The sequence below is a fragment of the Catharus ustulatus genome, chromosome 1 (genome assembly GCF_009819885.2).
Source record: "Catharus ustulatus isolate bCatUst1 chromosome 1, bCatUst1.pri.v2, whole genome shotgun sequence".
Classification (NCBI taxonomy): domain Eukaryota; kingdom Metazoa; phylum Chordata; class Aves; order Passeriformes; family Turdidae; genus Catharus; species Catharus ustulatus.
Genome location: NC_046221.1, coordinates 160,520,285 through 160,542,044, shown reverse-complemented (window position 1 = coordinate 160,542,044; position 21,760 = coordinate 160,520,285). Strand labels below are relative to the sequence as shown.

The window sequence follows — 21,760 nt, the reverse complement described above, 5'->3', positions numbered from 1 at the left end:
CTTATTTACTAGAAGCCAGTGTCCTGTTTGTTTGTAGCTGGCTGGGAAATGCCATATTACAAGGGTCTCAGTGGCAGTCGTCGCTCCTAACAGAAGCTGTTGTTGTGTTTTGCTCTTTTTCTCACTGATTTGTATGAGACTTCTGAGTCTGCCTTGTGACCTGCTCCACATTCAGTTCACGCCACAAATACTAACCTTGTTTATCCAATATGTTTTTTCCGTCCTCGGTGTTTCCTCAGATTAGCTGTCAGTAAAAGGCTAAATAATAATCCTGCAGTTATTATTCCTCCCCCGTGAGGCCACCAGGCTGCTTTTCCAAGTTGGCGGATGGCGGTTTGCTGTAAGAGCTGCTACCTGGCAAGGCAAGTGTGGAGGTGGAAAATTACAGACAAAATAAAAGAACAGCATTAAATTGGTAATGGGATGCAGCTGCTTTAGCCTTTGAGTCTGAATGTGGGTCTCGGCAGCATGTGCTGTGTGGAACCACTCTTGACCATACAAAATCAGTTCTAGGGGAATGCAGCAGCTCTCAGCAGTTGGGACATTTAACTTTTGGCTGTAAGAGGTTGTGGACAGCCTGTCACATGGATGACAATCTCATGGCTGTGCTGCCTTGAAATCCAGTCCAAGCCAGCATCCGTGCATCTGTTGTGCACGTCAGAGACTGGATGCTGCAGGGCTGCTGGCCCAGCACGTAACCATAACCAAGTTTATTTAAAATAAACCCCCCAGCTGAGTCCTTGCCACTGAATGGGGGTGGCAGAAGGAACTCCTTGGTGTCAAAACTTTTCACTCTGTCTCTACATTTCTGCTTATTGTTGTCTTTCCTGCCTCAGCTGCTTTCTGAACTGTCTTCCCATTTTAAAATATTGCAAAAAATGGTGACATGCTGTAGGTTTAGCAGCATACATATACAGAGGAAGGAACCATTAGGATATGCAGCTACCTTCCTCAAATTTCTAACAGCCTTGCAGACAGAATTTTTATAAAGTTTCATTTTTGGAGCTCATTCTTGTGAGGCAGAAAGCCTCTGGAAGACTTAGAGCAGTTTCTGTTGTTTAAACACAGACACACACACACATACACACATAATTTCTTTAAGTATTTCAATTTTCAGTCTTTTTTTTTTTGTTTGTTTCTCCTGCCAAATACATGCACATCAACCTAAGTATGCATCTCATGTATGCAGACATTCAAGATGCTAAAACCAGAACAGCCTCTTTCAAGGGAAAAATAGTATTTTGGGGTTGGAGTTCTTCTTGTCTGTCTGGAATGTTCTCATTTATATGAAATTGTCTAGCACTAAAGCAAGCTACTGTTGAAATGATGAAGGTCCTGCAGACTCTGCCAGCCTGAAGGGTGAATTTTAGGAATAGCATCTGTGAGGTACCTTTTGAAGTCTCACTTCATGGGAGAGTGAAGGTTGTGCTCAGTGCCTCAGAAAGCTCTTTCCTGGAAAACTCCCGGTAAAATATGGCTGTGAGCTTTACAAAAGACAGATTTCCCAGCAGCAATGCTGAACACAGACATCTGAGGTGACACCTAAATCTGTACAGAGAGAAGATTCTTCTGGGCACTAGAGCTCTTCAGAGTTTGGTTCACTGTGTAGACTGAGCTTATAAATTACACATCTCAGCTTTCAGATCTAAAAAGCAAATATAAAAGGAGACTCTGGATAATTCACTTTCCTGCCCATTGCTACAATGATTGCTCTGTCTGCTCATGCATTGCTCAGGTGAGGATCTGTCAGGTTCAGGAGGGAATTCTCCCAACAGCAGATTAATTTTTTCCTGTGCTGTTTTTAGTTTCCATGTGCACTCACTTCCCACCAGGAGTCTTCTCTAACCCCACTCAGTTGTTTTCCACTGGAGTAACCAACTAAATTCTGATGTGACAATCTCACAGTTTACATACTTACAGTAAAGCCATACATAAAGTGTCACTTAATAATTGGTAACAGTTTGGAATTCTGCATTACTGTATGTAAAACACACACGATGGTTTTATAAACTGCTGGCTTACTCTTGGAATGCAGTTTATCAGGGCCCTGCCACTTAGCTTATGGAAGCAGTCCCATGGCATGGCTTCTCCAGCAAGAGAAAAAGCAGGTTGTGCTCATGTCAGTGATTCCTGCCATTACCCAATCTGTGGGAATGGCTTGTGTTTCACTTGAAACTTATCCCTTTCCTGTTTACTTGGGGGAGCACTCAAAGCTTTTTAGAAATTCTTCCATTTTTCTTGGCATGGGGCTATTAATTCTTGTATAGATTTTTATCATGGCCTCTTTTTCTAAAGATAGATATTTTGGCTGCTAATGAGTAGTTCAATAAAACAAAATCTTAGTGGTTTTGCTAAAAAAGGATCTTGAAACATAATGTCCTTGGGTTTTCATGTGTCCTTTTTACCCTTCCATAAAAGCTACATCCATGGCTCTGTTCTGAAATCATTGAGATTCATGTCTTCTGCAAAGTAAGCCATTTTCACTGTAAATATTTAGATTTAGGCTTTTATTTATAACACTTAGATGTTAGGAAGATCACCCTTTGCAAAAAGCAAAAATAAATTCTTCTTCTGACTCACACATGGAAAGATAAAACTCATTAATTTTAGTCATGTATCAAAGGTTGGGTAAAAAACCTTTTTTCCTTCCTTTTACTGACCTGTAAAATCAAACCAGACCTTAATCTGATTTTGAGTTATTACATGCAAAGTTGATCTTGAAAGTACTTGAAGTCAAGTACTGAATGTTTTTAAAATAATTTTAGGACATTTTTATGACAGTTAGCTGTGACTATAAAGCATAAAAAATGCCTATTTGTCCAGTTTAGAAATGTGCAGGTTTCACAGTTGAAGAAATGTTTGTAAACAGTTTTTAGCTCTCTGCAGAAGTCATTTCAAATCATAATTTCAAATGGTTTATGTGTTTCCAGAACTATTTTTTTTAAGATCTGTGTACACCACAGAGGTGTCATTGCAGAGTGGAGACAAAGTGGTGGCCTCAAGGACAGAGGGACAGTGAGCTGTGCCAATCTCTGGTGTCTCTGATTGGCACTCCTATTGCTTGTCCCTCATCTGCCAGTGTTTCCTTGTTGTTTCTGCTCACAGTCTCCATTAAAACAAATTGTTTGTCTCAATGGATGTTGATCATTAAAAGAAAATTTCTTTGTGACTCTCTTGAAAATCTCCATTTTACTTAAATATGTGTATTTGATGTTTATTGACATGAGATGTGATGAGGCTTGTTAGGTTGATGACAGAGCTCTTGCCAGCCTTCACCCCTGTGTTTATTTAAAGTCTCTGTATGATTTACTGCAAAACCTTCCCAGCATTTCACAAGTGTTTACTGATGGATGGGCTCAACTGAGACATCCCAGCCCATAACTCTCAAGTCACAACATAATTCAGAAAAGAAATCTCTGCTTTCATCACACAGCCCTCGTGCAGTGAAACGCCATTCAAGTTATTCCAGATGTTGGTGATCACTGCACTAAAGATCCATGACATTGGTTAAGCTGCATCCTCTCACTGTTTGAAGCAGGCAGTAGCAACCTTGGGTGCTTAACCACTGTTCCCAGGATGGCTCTGTGCAGGCAAAATGGGATGAGTGTTTTACACATTGCCATTTTTAATGTGTCCTGCAGAAAAATCATTCACCCTAAATGAATCATGCCCAGCTTTTCGTTTTACTTACCTTGAACCAAATGTTTCCTCATCTCCATGATTAATTTTTGAAGTCATCTCAAGCACTGTAAGTGCAACATCTTGGAGCAGGTGAGGTGCCAGTTAAACATGAGGTGCCTGAACCTGCTTGTGTGCTTGGGAAGCTGTTGAACCTGTTGAAGCTAAAGGGACTGTTAAAACCAAAGGGAGATGGAAGTTTTCCTTGCACTTCTGCTTGAATTGCTGACTTCCTAACTTGCATCTTTGATGAGGAGAGTGTTTATGAAGAGAAGCTGGATGGTGCAAATAAATGTGGTCTGGAGGCACTGTGGCTTCTTGAGCTTTAGGTCTTAGGTGAAAACACAGGGTTATGTCTTAGCTAAAACTTCCATGTCAGCCAAGACATCACCAAACAGCAGGAAAAGCTAAGCAGGAGATAGTGATTTGAATCATGATGTGAGCACGGTGCCACCTGCACAAACACAACCCTTTTCTAAAGATATAAATCCTGTGCAAAAGAAGTCAGCAGTTCCATGGTAAGTACTGATGTGTACAGTACATTACACAGGCCTGCAGCTCCCTGTAACAAGGAAAGGTGGCTGAACCATGATGCAATTCCCTGTTGCATGAGGTTCATGGCAAATAGGTTGGGAAGTGTCAGCAGGGGTAGGTGTCTTCCAATAACTCTGGACTCATCAGGCCAGCTGTCACTGTTAGCTTGTTCATTAGCCAAAGTTGAGTCAAATCTCACAGACCTTGGCATCAGACTTGGATTTTGAATCCTGATGATGAAATTGGTTATTTATGCCAAAAAATAGCTTATTTTCCATAATATAATCTCTGTATCACCACAGAGTGTGCAACACTTTGGAAAATCTGATTTGTCTCGTGGAAGAAGTCACTTGCTAGTCAAGATTTGGTGCTACTTTAAACAACAGCAGATTAGACTTCCAAATTTATATCAGAGGCTATTTTGGGCAGGGATTGGTATAATCCTGCTTGGTAATGGATGCCTCAGTGTGCTGAACAGGGAGCACAAGGTACAGGTTGATCTCGCCAGCAAAGGTCAAATGCTGCTCACACTCACCATATATGGGTCTGGATAATAAATGTTTTTCCTTCCTGGGATAAAGACGCTGAGTTTTTCTGTCTTGGCATCAGTTGGACTGCAAGAAATAGATTGTTTTGTTTTTAACGTTTTTCTGAGAACCGTGTCAGAGTGTTACCTGCCCTGTGCTGATAAAGAGCAGGAGGCAGGTCCCAGAGGAGCCGGCGTGGCTGCTGTGGCCAGTCTGCCACCTGCAGGCCACTGCTCCGTGCTGGGGATGTGGAGAGCGGGGTTTGCGAGCTCCTTCTTCTCCTGAAGTTATTATTTCTAGCAAGTTGTTGTTTTCTAGTAAGTGCTATGTAATAAATTTTAAGTTTTTTTCCCCATCTGATCCTATGAATAGTTATCTGTGTTCTTAAGGAAAGTGAAGACAGTGGGGATGAGCAAACCTTAGATTTATCTAAGTTGATGAATAATTGCTAATTGTTGTTTTTATTGTCTGTTGGTCATTTTTGTGCTCAGAAATGGGACATTTCATACAACATTCAAATTCTGTCCTTCACTCTCAGTCCATTAAACCCTTAATAACCCTTTTGTGGGGGTGGTCTTAGATAAAAACAACACCACTATAACGTTCAATTTTGAATCTTAAAGGCTTTGTTGAGCAGAGGATCTGTGTATATCACAGCCAGCACTCCAAGCACCCCAAAATCTTTGGGTTTATGAATCTTTGGGTTCCATGAATCCATAGAGGAATCAGTAGCAGAAATTCTCCAATTGGTACCTTCTTATTGCCCAGGTATTTGTAAGGCAAACAGTCTGTGCTTTCCTCATCTGTTTTTTTAACCATTGCTAAAGAATCTTAAATGAGTTTTTAATTTGGGAGAGAATTCACTGTAGGTAAATTACCCTCAATTTACATTTTCAGTGCTGTAACAAAACTTCATGTATAGAATGGAATGTTTGGTGTGTACCACATAACCTTTCCATCATTTTTGTCTTTGTTTTAGGTCTTCCTGAACAATACTACAGCCTCACTTGGTTCCTCAGCCCAATCCTGGGCTTGATCTTCACTCCGCTCATAGGTTCGGCCAGTGACCGCTGCACGCTGAGCTGGGGCCGCCGGCGGCCCTTCATCCTTGCTCTCTGCATTGGTGCCCTCTTTGGAGTTGCACTTTTCCTTAATGGCTCTGTGATAGGTAAATAACAAGGAAATCCCCTACATGGATCCTTGCTAATGTACCTGCTTTGAGGTTTTAATGTAGGAATGAAAGATAATGTTCTGCAGTTGGTTTAACTCATATTTAATGTTAAAATCATTCTAAATCTCCACAACCCTGCACTTGAGCTCTGTCCATCTTGCCTGTTATTACTAGAACTCAGGAGTTACAGCTCTGTGCTGAGCATTGTGCAATCGTAGCTGTAACTGGTATTAATAACAATGTTATTAATACAATGGTTGCCAGCATGTTTGCAGTCCCTGAGACGAATTTGGTCGATCTTTGACATGGGAAAATTGTAGCAACCTGTTCACAGGGAAATGTTTCCTGTTGTGATCCATTTTCCCTTTAATGCATATCTGGCAACACATCCTGTTTCCAGCATTATTTCAAAAATTATCTTTTCACTTTTTCTTGTGCTTTTCTTAGACCCGGTATTGAAAAAGTCCAGAACACAGTTAATATTTGTTTATCAAAAACTATGTGGGAAAATAATTTTTCCTGAGCACCCATCAAAGCTGGTAAAAATAGTTTCCCTTGAACATAGTTTACTATGAATTTAATCTACAATCTCTTTGTAAATTTATTGTAGGAGAGGTGACAGCAAGTACGTTTAGGAAAATGTTTACAAAATGATTGGACTGATGCAAGCAAAAGGAACTTAGCACCTAATAACATCCTCTTGGCTCTCTCTTTTGGGGTTAGATGCAGCTCTATTGTGAGACAGGTTACTAATTGAGGGAAATGAGTGGAATGTTACCTTGGCTCAGCCTGTTGAAGCCAGACTGGAATGCTATGTGATTGGCTTCAATGCTCTTCAAACTACAGTGGACAAACTATTCAGACAGATGACCTTTATGTTTCCTTAATTTATCCAAACAGTAAATATTATTTATTTGAATTGTTGTCATATGGTATTGTCCTGGGGTGACTGTATGGTTTAATATAAATTGTATTTAATTGTCATCAATTGTATTTAGTTGTTGTGTCTCTAAGACTTACTCCTCTTCCTTCAGATGTTTGCAGGGTATTATACTGCAACCCTTTTACAAAATTTTGAGTAATAAGAAGCTCTCAGTTCCATACAGTAGTTAAGGTCAGGAGCCATTGATACTGGCAGGCAAACCCCAGGCTCAGTTTATAGGCTTATTGTGAAGACTTGTAATAAATCAGCACAAAATATTGCAGATTTTTCTTCTTTGCTTTCTTATCCTCAGTCTCCTGTTACTTGCAATCCTAACTGCAATTTGGGACACAGAAGATGCTGCAAACTGTATCAGACCCTCTTTCATAACGTGGCCTCTGGCAGTAGGAGTCATAGGGAGAGAAACTAGTAACACAGAGCTTGACTAATGCCGGTCGTGATACAGCCATGTCCCAGGAGAGCACCTTACTCACCTGCTGCTCTCTCCTGCCCTGTTCAGGTTTCCAGCAGATCTAAAGCACTGTTTGTGTTTTCTGCTGTAGGGTTCAGCTGAGTGTGAAACACTTATAAACTTCTTTAGCCTTCAAAGGGCTTGGTATAAATGAGGATTCAATATGCAGGAATCAGCGCTTGAGAGTTAGATGATTTTTGGTGGCTTAGCCAGTTCATCTCCTTCCACAGACATTTTAATCAGTTACACTAATGGTTTTATCAGCCTTGCATGTGCAACTTCTAAATCTCTGTCATTTAAGTAATTCATGCTTTTGTTACTGGTTCATCTCATGACAAATTATCCAGCACTGTGCTAATGCTCCCTTTCTACTCTGCAGACAAAAAGCATTTAATCTTATGCTGTCAACAGAAGCTGACTGATGCTTTTTGCAATGCAAAATACATCCATGTTGCTTCATCCTTACAAGTTTTGCTTATAAAAAGCAATCTAGAAAGTAAGAATGTTTAAGAAAAACGAAGAGAATGATGAAGAGGTTAAATTTCACTGTATCCTTGTGTACTGTGACTACTGCATTAAGCATCAACTACTGCACTTGAAGCAGTGTGTCAGGAGTGCTGCCAGCAGTGAAGTTACCTGTGGATGTGTCTGACAGATGAAATATGTCATTTTGGATGCTCCCCTCTCCCACCATGGCTGTCTTTTATAAAAACAACCTTCAGCATCCAAAGGAAAATACAAAAATATCCATTGCTCCCGGAGGTTTAAGAGATGCTTTATAAAATAACATTTTGATAAATGTCAGTCTTAAGAACATAAAAATCATCTTTGTCCCAGAACTTCCAAAGAGCTGAAATTGCCATTTTGCTCCATAAAGGAATGTTTGCAGTGAGCATGTTGACTGCCTTTATCTAAAGGTGTGAAGCTTATTCTCAGCAGTTTGTCCTTTTTAAATGAGATGCTCAGGTACCTCTGCCATTTCTCCCCAGGTCTGGCTATTGGTGATGTCCCAAACAAGCAGCCCATTGGAATAGTTCTCACGGTGCTTGGGGTTGTGGTGTTGGACTTCTGCGCCGATGCAACCGAGGGGCCAATTCGAGCCTACTTGTTGGATGTGGTGGACAGTGAAGAACAAGACATGGCCCTGAACATCCATGCATTTTCAGCTGGTAGGGAGTTAGCTGAGATGTTTTTGGCAGCTGTTCCTGAAAAGCAGGTTGTGGCTGAATTGATTTTTCCTGAGCTCACTTCTCACTTTCTTCTGTTCCACAGGTCTTGGAGGAGCAATTGGTTATATGTTAGGAGGGCTGGACTGGACACAGACCTTCTTGGGCAGCATTTTTAAATCTCAAGAGCAAGTCCTTTTTTTCTTTGCAGCCATTATTTTCTCTGTCTCCGTTGCTCTCCACCTTTTTAGCATTGAAGAAGAGCAATATAACCCTCAGCAGGACAGGATTGATGACGAAGGAGACACACTTTCCAGTGCCAAATTCAGTGGCAGCCTCCCCCCTCTGAATCGGCTGAATGTAATTAGTGAGGAAGAGCCGTATGGAGCTTCCATGTTCCATGATGAGGTTCAGTCGGAGCATGAGCTCAGTATGGAGTTCCTTGAGGTGAACATTGTGAGAAGCAAGAGTGACTCAGTTCTGCACATGCCCGATGCCACGCTGGAAATTGAATCAGAGCTGCTTTTCCTGCATGACATCGAACCCTCCATTTTTCAGGATGCTTCGTACCCAAACACTCCCCACAACACAAGCCAAGAGATCATGAAATCCAAACTCAACCACCTGTCTGCTTTCCTCAGGGAGAACGAGAAGGAGGAGGAAATGTTGCTTGATAATCGTTTAAATGAAGATAAAGTCCCAAACATCAACGGCTCCCTACCAAAAGAGTTCCTCAACGGGCACGCCAGAATAGGCATGAAGCAATCCAGCACTTCCAACTCTATGCGGCGGCGGAGGCACATGTTCTACCGGCAGCCGTCCTACACCTTCTCCTACTACGGCAAGATCGGCTCCCACCGGTACCGCTTCCGCCGCGCCAACGCCATCGTCCTCATCAAGTCCTCGCGCAGCATGAACGACATCTACGACATGCAGAAACGGCAGCGGCAGCGCTGCCGGCACCGCAACCAGAGCGGCACCACCAACTCCAGCGGGGACACGGAGAGCGAAGAGGGCGAGACCGAAACCACCGTCAGGCTCTTGTGGCTGTCCATGCTAAAGATGCCCAAGGAGCTGCTGAGGCTCTGTGTCTGCCACCTCCTGACTTGGTTTTCCATCATCGCTGAGGCTGTGTTCTATACGGATTTCATGGGACAGGTCATCTTCCAGGGTGACCCAAAGGTGGGAGAACAATTCCCATGGTCAGACCTGCTCAGAGTCTCTCGTTTGTGAGACGTGCTCAGTACAATAAAGTGCTGTTGTTGGTTGTGTCTGTTGCAGGCCCCTTCGAACTCGACTGAGCTGCACGCCTACAATGCTGGAGTTCAGATGGGATGCTGGGGGCTGGTAATTTATGCTGCTACTGCTGCTGTTTGTTCAGGTAAGAGACTGGGCAGTCACACAGTGGAATGCACTTCATGCATGTATTTCTAAGGTAAAAGTAGAATCATGGAATATTCTGAGTAGGAAGTGACCCACAAGGATCATCTAACTCCTGGCCCTCCTGAAACAATATTGCTTCAGTTGACATCTACCTCCTTGTTTGAGGTAAAGGATATTTTGGAAAAGCATTTCTTGTGGTCATAAGGGGAAGGGCTTCTTTAAGAATCAATATTTAAAAGTTCCTCCAAATGTAGAGGTGGAAATATGAACAGATGGTTAAGTGGCACAAAATGAAATCAAAGGATATTGAGTGGCATTTAACAAGCCTTCAGGAAACTAAAATCATGCTTGGTAGAAGATATAAGCATATGCAAGAGGGTTTTTGCAAAGACTGTTTTTAAATAAAAATTATAAATATGTATTTCTGAAAGTCATTCTGCAGATAATTTGGGCTTGCAGTAGACTCTGAAATTGAGAGTTTTTGCCAAACTCAAATTCTGCCTTTTGCAGCATGACTGCACAGTTCAGTACCGTGGGGACGGGCTCTTTCTGAAGCAGGAACACATCCTGTTCCCAGTGAGGCTGGGCTGTGCTGGTCAGACAGCCCAGATTTGAGCATCCACCTCCTAAACAGGGGTATGGAGCTGCCATGGCCACATCCATCCCCTAAAACTTTAGTGAGTAAACTGATATTTCAGGGGAAATGGCTTCAAACTGACAAAAGTAGGTTCAGATTGGATATTGGGAAAAAATTCTTCCCTGTGAAAGTGGTGAGACTCTGGCACAGGTGCCCAGAGAATCTGTGGTTGCCCCATCCCTGGCAGTGTTCCAGACCAGGCTGGATGGGGCTTGGAGCAATCTGGGATAGTGGAAGGTGTCCCTGCCCATGGCAGGGGTGGTTGAAGCTGGATGGTCTTTAAGGCCCCTTCCAACCCAAGCCATTCTATGATTCCTGTTTTATTCTTTATCTCTGCAGCCTTGTTACAGAAATACTTGGACAACTACGACCTCAGCATAAAAGTGATCTACATCCTGGGCACACTGGGTTTTTCCCTTGGCACTGCAGTGATGGCCATGTTCCCCAACGTGTATGTCACCATGATAATGATCAGCACCATGGGAATAGTCTCCATGAGCATCTCCTACTGCCCCTACGCGCTTTTGGGACAATACCATGAGATAAAACAGGTATGTGGAATGTTTGGACTAGATATGTGAATCAAGGCAGAACATTCATGTTTCTCTTAAAATCACACTGGCAAAATGGATTTGTTAAATCCCATTATTGATGATACCTGGTTTGTTGGGATGTGTGCCATAGCTTGAATGGATAGTAAATGGCGCTGAAATCAGATAGTCTTGGCTCTGAGTTGGCTCAGAGGGGGTCATGATTCCTTTTTCCTATGCTGAGGTATGAAACAATCTGGGTGCATATGGCAGATGAAGAGAAATTAAATTATTATTAGAGTATTTGCTACATATGTGGTTGTTACTCCTGTCTTGGATGTGGTATGGTAGCGTTACTCAGGTTATTCACAGCCTTAGATTTTGAAGTGAGTCTGGAAATGCAGCTGTAATTTTGGGAATGCATAAAGCAAAACAATTCTGCTGGAAACAAGGACAATTTTACTTCCCAACAGTGTCATTACACTGTTCCATTTGGATTACAAACTACAGGAGGATCCTATTTATGATGATAAAATTAATGTTTCATGTATCAGCAAGTGTTTTGTGTAAAATTGTTTCTACAAAACCTAATCTTGAGCTGATTTGGGCTAGAAGTGACCCAGTCAATACCTGCCTCATGCTGCAGGGTGCTGAGGAGGCTGTTGATGAGCAAATAAGGAGGCTGTTGCTCTGCAGTTGTGTCGTGGTGCTGCACAAAGATGATGTGAAGCTGACCACGGGGCTGAGAAATACGAGGAAGGTTCTGGTGTTTAAGTATTGCATTCACCTGTTGTTTTACCTCCTGCCACGTCTCTCCTCTTTTTGCAGTACATTCACCACAGCCCCGGGAACTCGAAGCGAGGGTTCGGCATCGACTGCGCCATCCTGTCGTGTCAGGTTTACATCTCGCAGATCCTGGTGGCCTCGGCGCTCGGCGGCGTGGTGGACGTGGTGGGCACAGTCCGAGTCATCCCCATGGTGGCTTCAGTGGGATCCTTCCTGGGTTTTTTGACAGCAACTTTCTTGGTGATTTACCCCGAAGTCAATGAAGAGCCAAAGGAAGAGCAGAAGGGACTGGGTCCTCCAGGGACGGCCGAGGGCAGCGGCGCAGGCGCGGAGAAGCCGACGGTGCTGAAGCTGACGCGCAAAGGAGCTGCGGCAGCGGAGCCGGAGGGCGAGTCAGCCGTGTGAGGCCCCCGATGCTTGTTCACCCACATTCCAAGGAGTGCAGGTGCAGGATCAAGAACTTGTGCTGTGGGTTTCTTTTTTTTTTTTTTCCAGGAAAGCAAATTAGGACCTTCACTACTTGTTGCTAAAATTTGCAGAAGAAAAATGCAAAAATGTAAATGAAATTCTGTAGTCCTTCCTCTAGGTTTGAGCAGGTCGCTCTGATGCTAATTGCTTTCTCTACAACTTAGAAACGTCATTTCTGAACACTTTTTTATTAAGGATACATTTAGATTTCAAATAAGTTTTATTAATCTGCATGAGACTTACAGTGTATACAATTAGCAGTTAGAAAAATTAAGTTTTCGGCTGTTTTTAAACTAACAGAAAATGGAAGCTATCTCGACTATAGTCTCTTGCCATTTTTTTGTCTGAACATTTCAGGTTTCACTAGTGTAATAACTGAATCAAATGCTTAGACATCAATCGATTTTTTTCACGAGCATGATATTACTGGTCTGACAGCTACGTTACTTTTAGACTTCATGTTTTTCTTAGTGCAATTACTGCAGAATCCTTTGATTTGCAATTATTTTCAAGGAAAAAAAAAAGCAATTACTGCAGTTTCTAAGAAACTGCCATGAATTCTTTTAGTCATACTATTCACAACCACTCCCAAATCTGCTGCTTGTCAGGAGAGGGTGACACTGGGTGCTGGATGTCAGCTGTAGGCAGAAGGAGCAGCAGCTGGGAGAGGTGACCAGCACTCACAGGTTTCTTTATCACAAGTGCTGCATTTTATGAATGTCGTTGGAATACGCTGTGACAATTTTTAGCTGAGAGTTTCACGTGCCGGTGAACTCGGGGGTTTTCTCAGCATTTAAACCTGATCATCTCTGGATGAAGCTGCCGTGGAGAAAGGGCATCTCTGGGGTCAGCTTCGTGGGAGGGGGCGTGTGGATTCTCTTCCATAGGGAAAGGAAGTCATTGATTAATTGCACTTTTTACAATCCTTTAACCTCCTGGCTGGGAATGCAGCAGCCGAGGTAAAGGCACCGGGTCAGTACAACAAGGAGAACCCAAGGCCTACCTCCGTCACTTTATGGCATAGTCTGGGTGTAGGGTGTATAAAAATCTGTGTCAGAAACAGTTTTTAGGCCTTAAAATTCAAATATTGCTGTTCCAGTCCCTGTGTTGGAGGAATTGTAGGAGCTCTTCTGAGCTGCTGTACCAATGTCGTCAGCACATCCTCCATGTCCCCTTCTGTCATTCAGGACACAGCTGCAGTGCAAAGATACTCTTCTGGAAAGAGCTTGAAAGAGTTGTGCTAACTTGATTTAAAATAGGTTTGGATCATTATCCAGCAGCCATTTAAAGCAACTTTCAAACCTTGTGTTTCACAAACTTCCGATTATCGTTTTTATGACATGTTTGTGATGCTGTTGACTCATTTTAGCTTGGGCCCCCCAGGCTGCCTTCAATCTGTGTGCTGGACAGGCAAACACAGCACAGTGTGAGATCCCTACCCTCAAACTCCTCCTCCTGCAAGACTTGCAAATGCCTGTGTCAATCATGCTGCAATCCAGGCATTCAGACAAAGAAGCTGTATCTCAATATGTAAAGCAGTTTTTAATGAATTACTTGAATTGTCAGTGTATTTGAGAAATGGATGTTTGGGTGCATTTGAAGGTGGCATCCGTGGGTTTCTCTGAAGGCTTCCAGTTGATGCCTGGAATGTCTATGGCCTCTGCCATCAAGGGTGATGATGTTTTTGGGCTGGTGACATCACAGAGCACCGAGGTACATGTAATCACAGAGGACTTAGGGGTAGTATTTGTTTTTCCAAGTGTCTTGAGGAAGTCTTTTTATTCCTATGGTGAATATTTTTTATGTAGAACATGTACTGTGAACTGTGTTCAGCCAGGGGAGTGATACTACTGAAGAGTGTGAGACCTTACTGAAGAAAACAGTTGTGAGAAATTCTGCGTTGAATTTTATCATCTCATTTCCATTTAATATATTCTGGTGATGTTCATGTGTGAGAGACAAGTGTTGTGTTTCACCCTAGAACTGGCATTCATGTCAGTTACATGCTGAGTTACACTTTTTAAAGTGGCTTTAATATTTTAGTTTTGAAGCTCCTTGAAGATTCTGCTTTTGGGTAAATGACCGCTGTCAAGTACTCCTTATTTTAATCTCTACTGCTGGAAAGGTTCCTCAACAGTTTAAAAACCTGCATCTTCTGACCAGTGTCAGCCTTACCCTTTTCCCAAGGGTTCCATGGACCAGCACAGATCAAATCTCTGTTACTCCACATTGCACTTTGTAAGCCAAGATCTCTTTCACTGCACCATCACACTGACCAAGTAGCTGCAGAGAGGGAGGAGAGGCTGAAGCTCCCTCTGACTTCACATCCCACAGAGGGAACATGAAACCATTCTGGGAGTGAGCTCACCCATGTTTATGGAGCTTTCTCAGCCAGGGAAGGGCAAGGAGGGAGGAAGGACCTTTCATTTCAAACCCAGAGGCTTCAAGCGAAGGCAGGGCAGGGCCGATTTTGTCACGGACAGCATTTGGCATAGCTTCATTTCTAAGACCTGGATGTTAAAATCCGTGTTTGGAGTTGTTTATGGGGCTCATAATGCAGGAATACGCACGCTGCCATGGCAGGAAGCTGATTTCACTCCCTGGTAAAGGCAAAGGAAATAATTATTCGTTGTAAATGCACTGAAGTTTTTGTAGTGTTGCCAGAAGAATTAACTTGGGGAGCCCCAGCCAAAGTATCTCCTCCTGTCCTTGGGCCAGCCTGGGAAACCCCTACACTGGCTTCACCTGCTCAGGTCTCAAGGGCTTTTCCTTGGATGTGAAAGTTTTCTTTCTAGCCCCAGCACTTCTCAGGGTAGAGTGGGCAATTATGTATTTCTTCATTTGTCCCTTACCTTATCTTGTGATAGAGAATTTTTTTTTGCCACAATTGAAGCAGTACAGTTTTACATGTTTGTTGCAGAGTTTGTGGAAAGAGAAGTTTGAAGTGGCTTTTTAAAAAATTCCTGGTGACAAGTGTCTTTTTTTTTGTTTATATTCCTGTCTAGTTCCTGTCTAATCATCCCATTGGACCTTCAGTGTAATAGGACTAAAGTTTAGTGGTTCAGTTCTTTGTTCAGTACTATTAAGCAATTTTAACATGTTCTACTGCAGTGATGTGTGACACGAGGCACTGCTGGTGCTCAGACCCTCAAGGGCTGTGGTGGATCAGCTGCACCTCTTGAGATGTTTCATGTGAGAGTAGAGAATCTTTAACTTTCACCCCTTGGAAAGGCAGAGTGTGGGTTTGGCCTTGTTGGTTTATTCCAAGTGAGATCTGTGCTGTTTGTGGATGGCAATTTCAGACTCCAGAAGCAATAATTTCTTAGGAATGTTTCTCTTCCTGCTGGTTGATGACTTTCATGGAGATTTATTGCCTAAATAGCCTTTTAATAACACAAATCTGGTGGTTTGCTGGCGCTGGCTGTGAGCAGTTGTGGAAAGATAGGGCAATTCATCATCAGGAGGGAGGAGGCCAGCAAATCCTACAGAGGTTTGTGTTCTTGAAACACACTATGTCCTTTTCCCCTTTCATTTGGAGCCTTTTTCTAGGCTCTGAAATATTTCCAGCACATCAGTCTGAAAAGGAGGTGGCTGCAAATTTACACTCCTGGTTTTCTTGCTGATGTCCATGCTGGCACTCAGACCCCAGCATGGAACAGGCTGGATGAGGTTTTCCTCATAGGCAGGGACTGAGTCTTTCTTATCCCTCTCCCACCTGGTCTGACCCCCCCAGCACCTGGAATGACAGCAGCAACCATGGTGCTTTTTGCCAGGTAGGTCATTAAGAACAGGTTCCCTGCCCTTGATCCATGGTGAGCTTGACTTCCTCCAGCATCCACCATGAAAAGCAGGATTTTCCTGGGTGCAGGTCTCATGTCCATGCAGGTTGAGATCACATCTATGAGTAAAGAGAGAGCTGGGACCTCTGGGCAGGAGGGAAGCACAGGAGGCAGGTGCTGGGATTTGGGGGTTTTAGGGATGAGTGTGTGTGTGTCTGTACCTCTGTGTTTGGACATTTCCAGACACACTGCTCGGGCCAAAATACCTTGGGGGTTGTGTGTTGCTGTCACTGTACTCCAGTTTTCAACTGAGTTCTTCCAGGTTTCCCTCATCCTAGTCTGATGTGAGACAAGCTCAGCTATAAATATGGATCCTATTTAAATGAACAAATGAACTCCTGCATGATATTCCAAGCACATGTAGCAGCTTCAGCACCTGAAGTGTCTGTTGTGAAAGAGAAATTGGTTTTCTTTGCAGCTGTTTTGTCCTCGTTTCCTTCGAATAGGCCAAATAAATGTAATGGACACCAAATGTTGCACAGAAATGTTATTGATGACTGTGTGGAAAAAATACCAAATTTTATTTTTCTTTGCAGAAACTTTATGGTTCTAGAGAGTCCTTTAGCTGTTTTCCTTCCTTAAATGACAAAGCTGAACGTTTGTAAAGCGCGTCACAAAATGGTCATTTGGAAAAAGTGGAGCTACCCAAAGTTTTCTCTTTGTCATATTGCATCCAAAGGAGCTGCAGCAGCTCAGATACCAACTGGGGTTTGAATTTGAGGCTCAGCAATTCAGAAACTGCCTTAGAAAACAACAAAAAGGCTCCATTCCTTTTCCTGGCATCACACCCACTGATCTGCTCATTAAGGTGTTCCAGGATTTCCTGTCGTTTAAATTAAAATCACTTCCTGGAAAACGGATTTGGTTTGGCTCCTCAACCCAAGCAGCTTCACCTGAATTTCCATCTCAGCTTCCCTTTCCCCAGGGAGTGCAAGGGGTGCCCAGAGGGACAAATACATCCCCACTAAAAGAGAGCATCTGTAATTTAAAGGGCTTTTGAGGCCCTTGTGACCTGCTAAAATTTTAGGGAAAATGCAGAGCATGGCTCAATTTGACCTGCTCTGGCACATTTGTTCTTAAATTTGGAAGTTTGAGGTGAAGCTCTGGGAGCATTTAATCAAACTTAGTGTCACCTTATTTCCTGTGCACCTACACAGTCCTTAGCGACAGCCAAATTGTAATGAACGACCCCAAAATCCAGACTTTTCTCTCAACAAATTGGCAGTTCCCAATGTGAATTCGTTTTGCCTGTTGTAACATGAACACTAAGCCCTTTAAGTAGCCAAATGACCAGCTTATTTTAAATGCCTCGTATTAGTAGAAAGCTGCATATAGGCATCTCATAGCGGGGAAAAAAATTTAAAAAAAGAAAAAAAAAAAGAAAAAAAAAGAAAATATTTAGTTCCTTTGTGAACTGGCCATATGACAACTACTTTTTTATCAACTTATTAAGTTGGGGCACTATAATAGCTCTTGCTGAGTTTAGCAATGTTTATAAGCATGTGTTAAACACATAATGTTGTTTTATGAGGAAAAAGGGATAAAGAAAAGTGATGTCACAGATGAATGTTTGAGTGCGTAGACGGCATAATGTATGTATGATTTTTATTTCTACACTGTTGAGCTTATTTTCTGTTTAAAGGTTAAAAAAAATTGTTGCATGAGAACTGTTTTATTGTGTTCTGCACTTTCTGTTCTTTTTGTATAATCTTGATTTTTTTTTTCATTTATGCATAGAAAAGAAAGAAATCAGTTTAGAAATATTCTACTCCACGAGACATTGTGTTCCAATCTGTTGTTCCGAAGTTCGATCTTAATAAACATTTCAGTAAGAGTTGGTGCCTCGTGTCCCTGTGGTGTTTGTAGAGGAGGGGAGCAGAGGGACACCTGGTCCCTGAGCTGTGCAAGGCAAATAACACTCACCTGCACCCCAGAGCTTCAGGAACATTTCCAAAAATTCTGCAAAAATGCAGGTGCTGCAATTCAGAGGTGGTTGTAAACTCAGCTGAGACCTGCAGGGTTCAAGTGTAACCCAGGGAGAGCACACCTGGAGCTAAATGGGGATACCTGGGGCAGTGGGGTGTCCCCAGCTCCAGCTCTGCTCTCACAAAGGGTGGTGGCTGTCACACAGAATCTGTCACCTCTCAGCCATCACCAGGGCTGAGGAGCCGAGGGTCTTTGCAATCACCCGAGTCTATGATTTAATAGCCACAAGCAGCCCCCAAAGAAATCAGCTCCCATCCAAACTCATCAACTTCTCAGACCACTGTGAACAAGAGGGGAAAGCTGGAGCCAGGTCACAAACAGCAGCTGATGAGTAAACTTGCAGTGAAGAGATCACTTGTCCCATTTGATTTCTTGACAAATTTCATCTGTTTCTTCCTAAAGGAAATTCCTCAGAACTAGTATTGGTAATTCCAAAGTCAATTCCCACCTGGTTCATTTTTGGTTCATTTTTCATGGACTCACCACAGAATCCATTACATTGGAAAATACCTCCAACCTATCACCAGTCACCACCTTTGTTAAGTAGACCAGAGCACATGCAGTCTTTCCTTAAACACCTCCACAAACAGTGAATCCCCCACCTCAGCAGCCTATGCCACGCTATGGCAGCCTCATAAGGGTGATTGACAACCCTTCCCATGGAGAAATACTTCCTAATGTCCCATCTAAACAGGTGCTAATTGAGACTGTTTCAGCTGGTCTTGTTCATAGAATGGACTTGATGATCTCCAAGCCTTTTCCAACCTAGCTGATTCTGTGATTGTATGCTTGAGATTTAGGAGAAGAGACGAGCCCCCACCTGCCTGTAGCCCCCTGTCAGGGAGATGTAGAGAGTGACAAAGTCTCCCCTGAGCCTCCTTTCCTGCAGACTGAATCCCCACAACTCCCTCAAGTGCTCCTCACAATGCTTGTGCTCCAGAGCAATTCCCAGTGCCACTGCCTATCCCAGGACGTGTCAGCACTTCAATGTCCTTCTCGAGAGGAGGGCAAAAAACGAGAAACAATACTCAGTGAGTGTCCTGCCCAGTTCCCAGCACAGAGGGACAATCACCACCCTGGTTCTCCTGGCCACACTAGTGCTGACACAGAGGGTGATGTTTCCCATCCGGGCACATGCCAGCTCAACTTTGGGTGCTGTCACTCAGCAACCCCTGGGCTTTTCCCCCTGGGCAGCCTTCCAGCCACTGTGTCCCCTGCCTGGAGCACTCGAGGGGCCTGTTAGGACACAAGGGCTGGATCATGCCTTGGTGTTTTTGAACCTCATCCTGCTGGCCTCACGCCATCCATCCACCCTGTTCACATCCCCCTGCAGAGCCTTCATACCCTCCACCATAGCAACACTCCACCTCCCTTGGTATTTTCATCCACGGCTCTACCCTGCCCTTGGCTATAAAAACGGAGCTATTTCCTCTTTTGGCTAAACAAAACTCATCCACACACTTTCCCCTGGACACAAGTTTAAGGAAGAAAAAAAACATATAAGAAATTGTACATCAGGTCCAGCCTATGCAGTTGATTTTGCACCAGAACAGAGTGGACCTCCCTCACTGGTGCAGGAGCCTCTCCAGGTATCTATAGGACACCCAGAGAGGGGCCATGCTGGGTTTGGGTGGGATAGAGCTGAGTTACTTCCTAGTAGCTACTATCAAGGATGTGAGTCAATAATGAGGGCAGGAGCCTCCCCTCCTGGCCCCACTCTGCCCAGCAGAGTCTTGGGCTCATCCTCACCTTGAGGGACTGTACCTGGAAAGCCCAAAGTGAGGAGGGGATTAAGTGCCAGGGATTGTCCTGGCACAATGACAAGTGTAGGAGGAGGGGAAGCCTTCTTGATCCCTTCCAGCACCATGGCAGGATGAGCCCTGGAGAAAGGGACAAGAAGCAGAAACCTCTTGGGTGCTGTTGTTGCTTTAGGGCGCTGCCCCTGCTCCGCTCAGGGGATGTGACTCAGCCCTAGCCCTGGATTCTGTGATCCTTGTCCAGGAGAAGCAGGTCCCTGCTTAGGCTGGGAGAGGGGTGCTGGGTCTGGGCTGGCCAGAATGTGCTGTGGTGGGGGTGAGGACAATGGAGCTGGGGCACTCCCTGAGCTGCTGCTCATTACAGAATAACCCACAGTGGCCTTGGAGTGGTGTGGAATAGCCTGGAGAGGAGCTGCTCCAGCACTGCCTCTACTTCCCAACATGGAAAAGAACAACCAACAAACCAGTATTATCCCTCCCCCAGCCCAGTCTGCCCCAGTGGGGCCAGTCCCTGCATTCTCCAGGCTTTGCAGCAGCTGGGGTCTCTCCCATCCTGAGGCCAAGGTGACACATTGTGCCAATGTCCACTGGCACATGGTGCCCATGTCCCTCACCAGCCGAGACCTTGTGCCCTCCCACACCCCCCAGCAGTGTCAGCCTGGCTGTCTAACACTCATTGCACACAGAGCTCCCTGGGCACATGGGCTGTCCCTGTGGGATTTCAGCATCTCCCAGGTGACATCCCACACCCCCTCACTCTGGGTCCCATGTGCTGAGCAGCCCTTCACATCCCAAAAAGGGGCTAGGGACAGCCATCCAGCAGGGCCAGAGATGAGTTTCAGCAGGACAGTGCCCAAATTCTGGGGACAAGGGTGTCTGGTAGTAACATTCTGTGCATTTGTGCAGCAGTGTCCCTGCCCTGACAGCTGGGGTGGCACAGGATCCAACACTGCTTCTTAGAGTAGGGGACCTCTGCCAAGACAGCAGGGACCTCACCCTGGAGAGCAAGATGCCGAGAGGAATCCTGCAGGTTAGGTGGCAGATGAAATATAAGGAATGTACATCAGGGCAGGAGGATGGGGTTTAGTTCAAAAGGACTCAACAGGCACTGAAGGAAAATGGGGCCTGGTCCCATGAAATCTCCCAGCAGCCTGTGAGCATGGGCTGGGGGCAGAGGGAGGGCCTCTTTCCTCCCTCCCTGCATGGCTCTATTGGGGAGATCACAGCCAGCATGCAACAGCCTGAATTTCCAAGCAGCTCCTGTCTCCACAGCCGGGTTAGTTCTGGAAGCAGACACTGCCATCCCATGGTTTGATCAGAGAATCACAGAACAGCTCAGTTAGGAAGTGACCTATATGGATCCCTGCTCTACACAGTGCCTCCAAAAACTGGACCATAGGACTAAGAGCACTGTGGGCTCCTGGCAAGTCTCTCTGCTCCCCTCAGATTTCTCAGGTCAAGAGACCAGGACAAAAAAAAAAAAAAAAAAAAAAAAAAAAAACCAAAAAAAAAAAAAAGGGAGCTGGACAAGTGTTAGCCTTGAGGTTTCCAAGAAACAGGCAACATTTCCCTGAGAGAGAAGAGAAAGGGGATGGCAGCACAAGGTGACTCAGAGCCTCAAACAGAGGCTGACCAGCCCCAGCAGCAGCACGGCCTTAGGGCCAGAGAGGGTTGGGGTGTGCTCAGCTCCAGCTCCCTTTGCCCCTTCATGGGGAGACAGTGACTCAGAGAGGCAACTGCATCTGGCAAGCTCTCAGCTGGCAGAGGGAAAAGAGAGGCTCTGAGGAGCTCAGAGCTGCCTTCTCACCACCAAGGGACACACGGGAAGTAACTGAAACTCTACTGAGAGCTGAACAGAAGCTCACAGTGCTGTCACTGCAGGTCCATTCCCACAGCTGAACTCC

The 21,760-nt window shown here is 44.3% G+C and overlaps 1 protein-coding gene across 3 annotated transcripts in view; it reads left to right on the top strand.

The window, feature by feature from the left end:
* The window catches only part of SLC45A4 (solute carrier family 45 member 4), an 81,539-nt gene extending 63,589 nt beyond the window's left edge, over positions 1-17,950 (top strand). For all 3 annotated transcript variants that reach the window (XM_033058651.2, XM_033058642.2, XM_033058661.2), the window contains exons 3-8: positions 5,719-5,907; positions 8,294-8,473; positions 8,577-9,652; positions 9,752-9,851; positions 10,830-11,041; positions 11,849-17,950. In XM_033058651.2, the coding sequence (XP_032914542.1) occupies positions 5,719-5,907; positions 8,294-8,473; positions 8,577-9,652; positions 9,752-9,851; positions 10,830-11,041; positions 11,849-12,211 (2,120 nt within the window). In that variant the 3' untranslated portion in view covers positions 12,212-17,950. The remainder of the gene's footprint in view (positions 1-5,718; positions 5,908-8,293; positions 8,474-8,576; positions 9,653-9,751; positions 9,852-10,829; positions 11,042-11,848) is intronic.
* Positions 17,951-21,760: the final 3,810 nt, after the last annotated feature.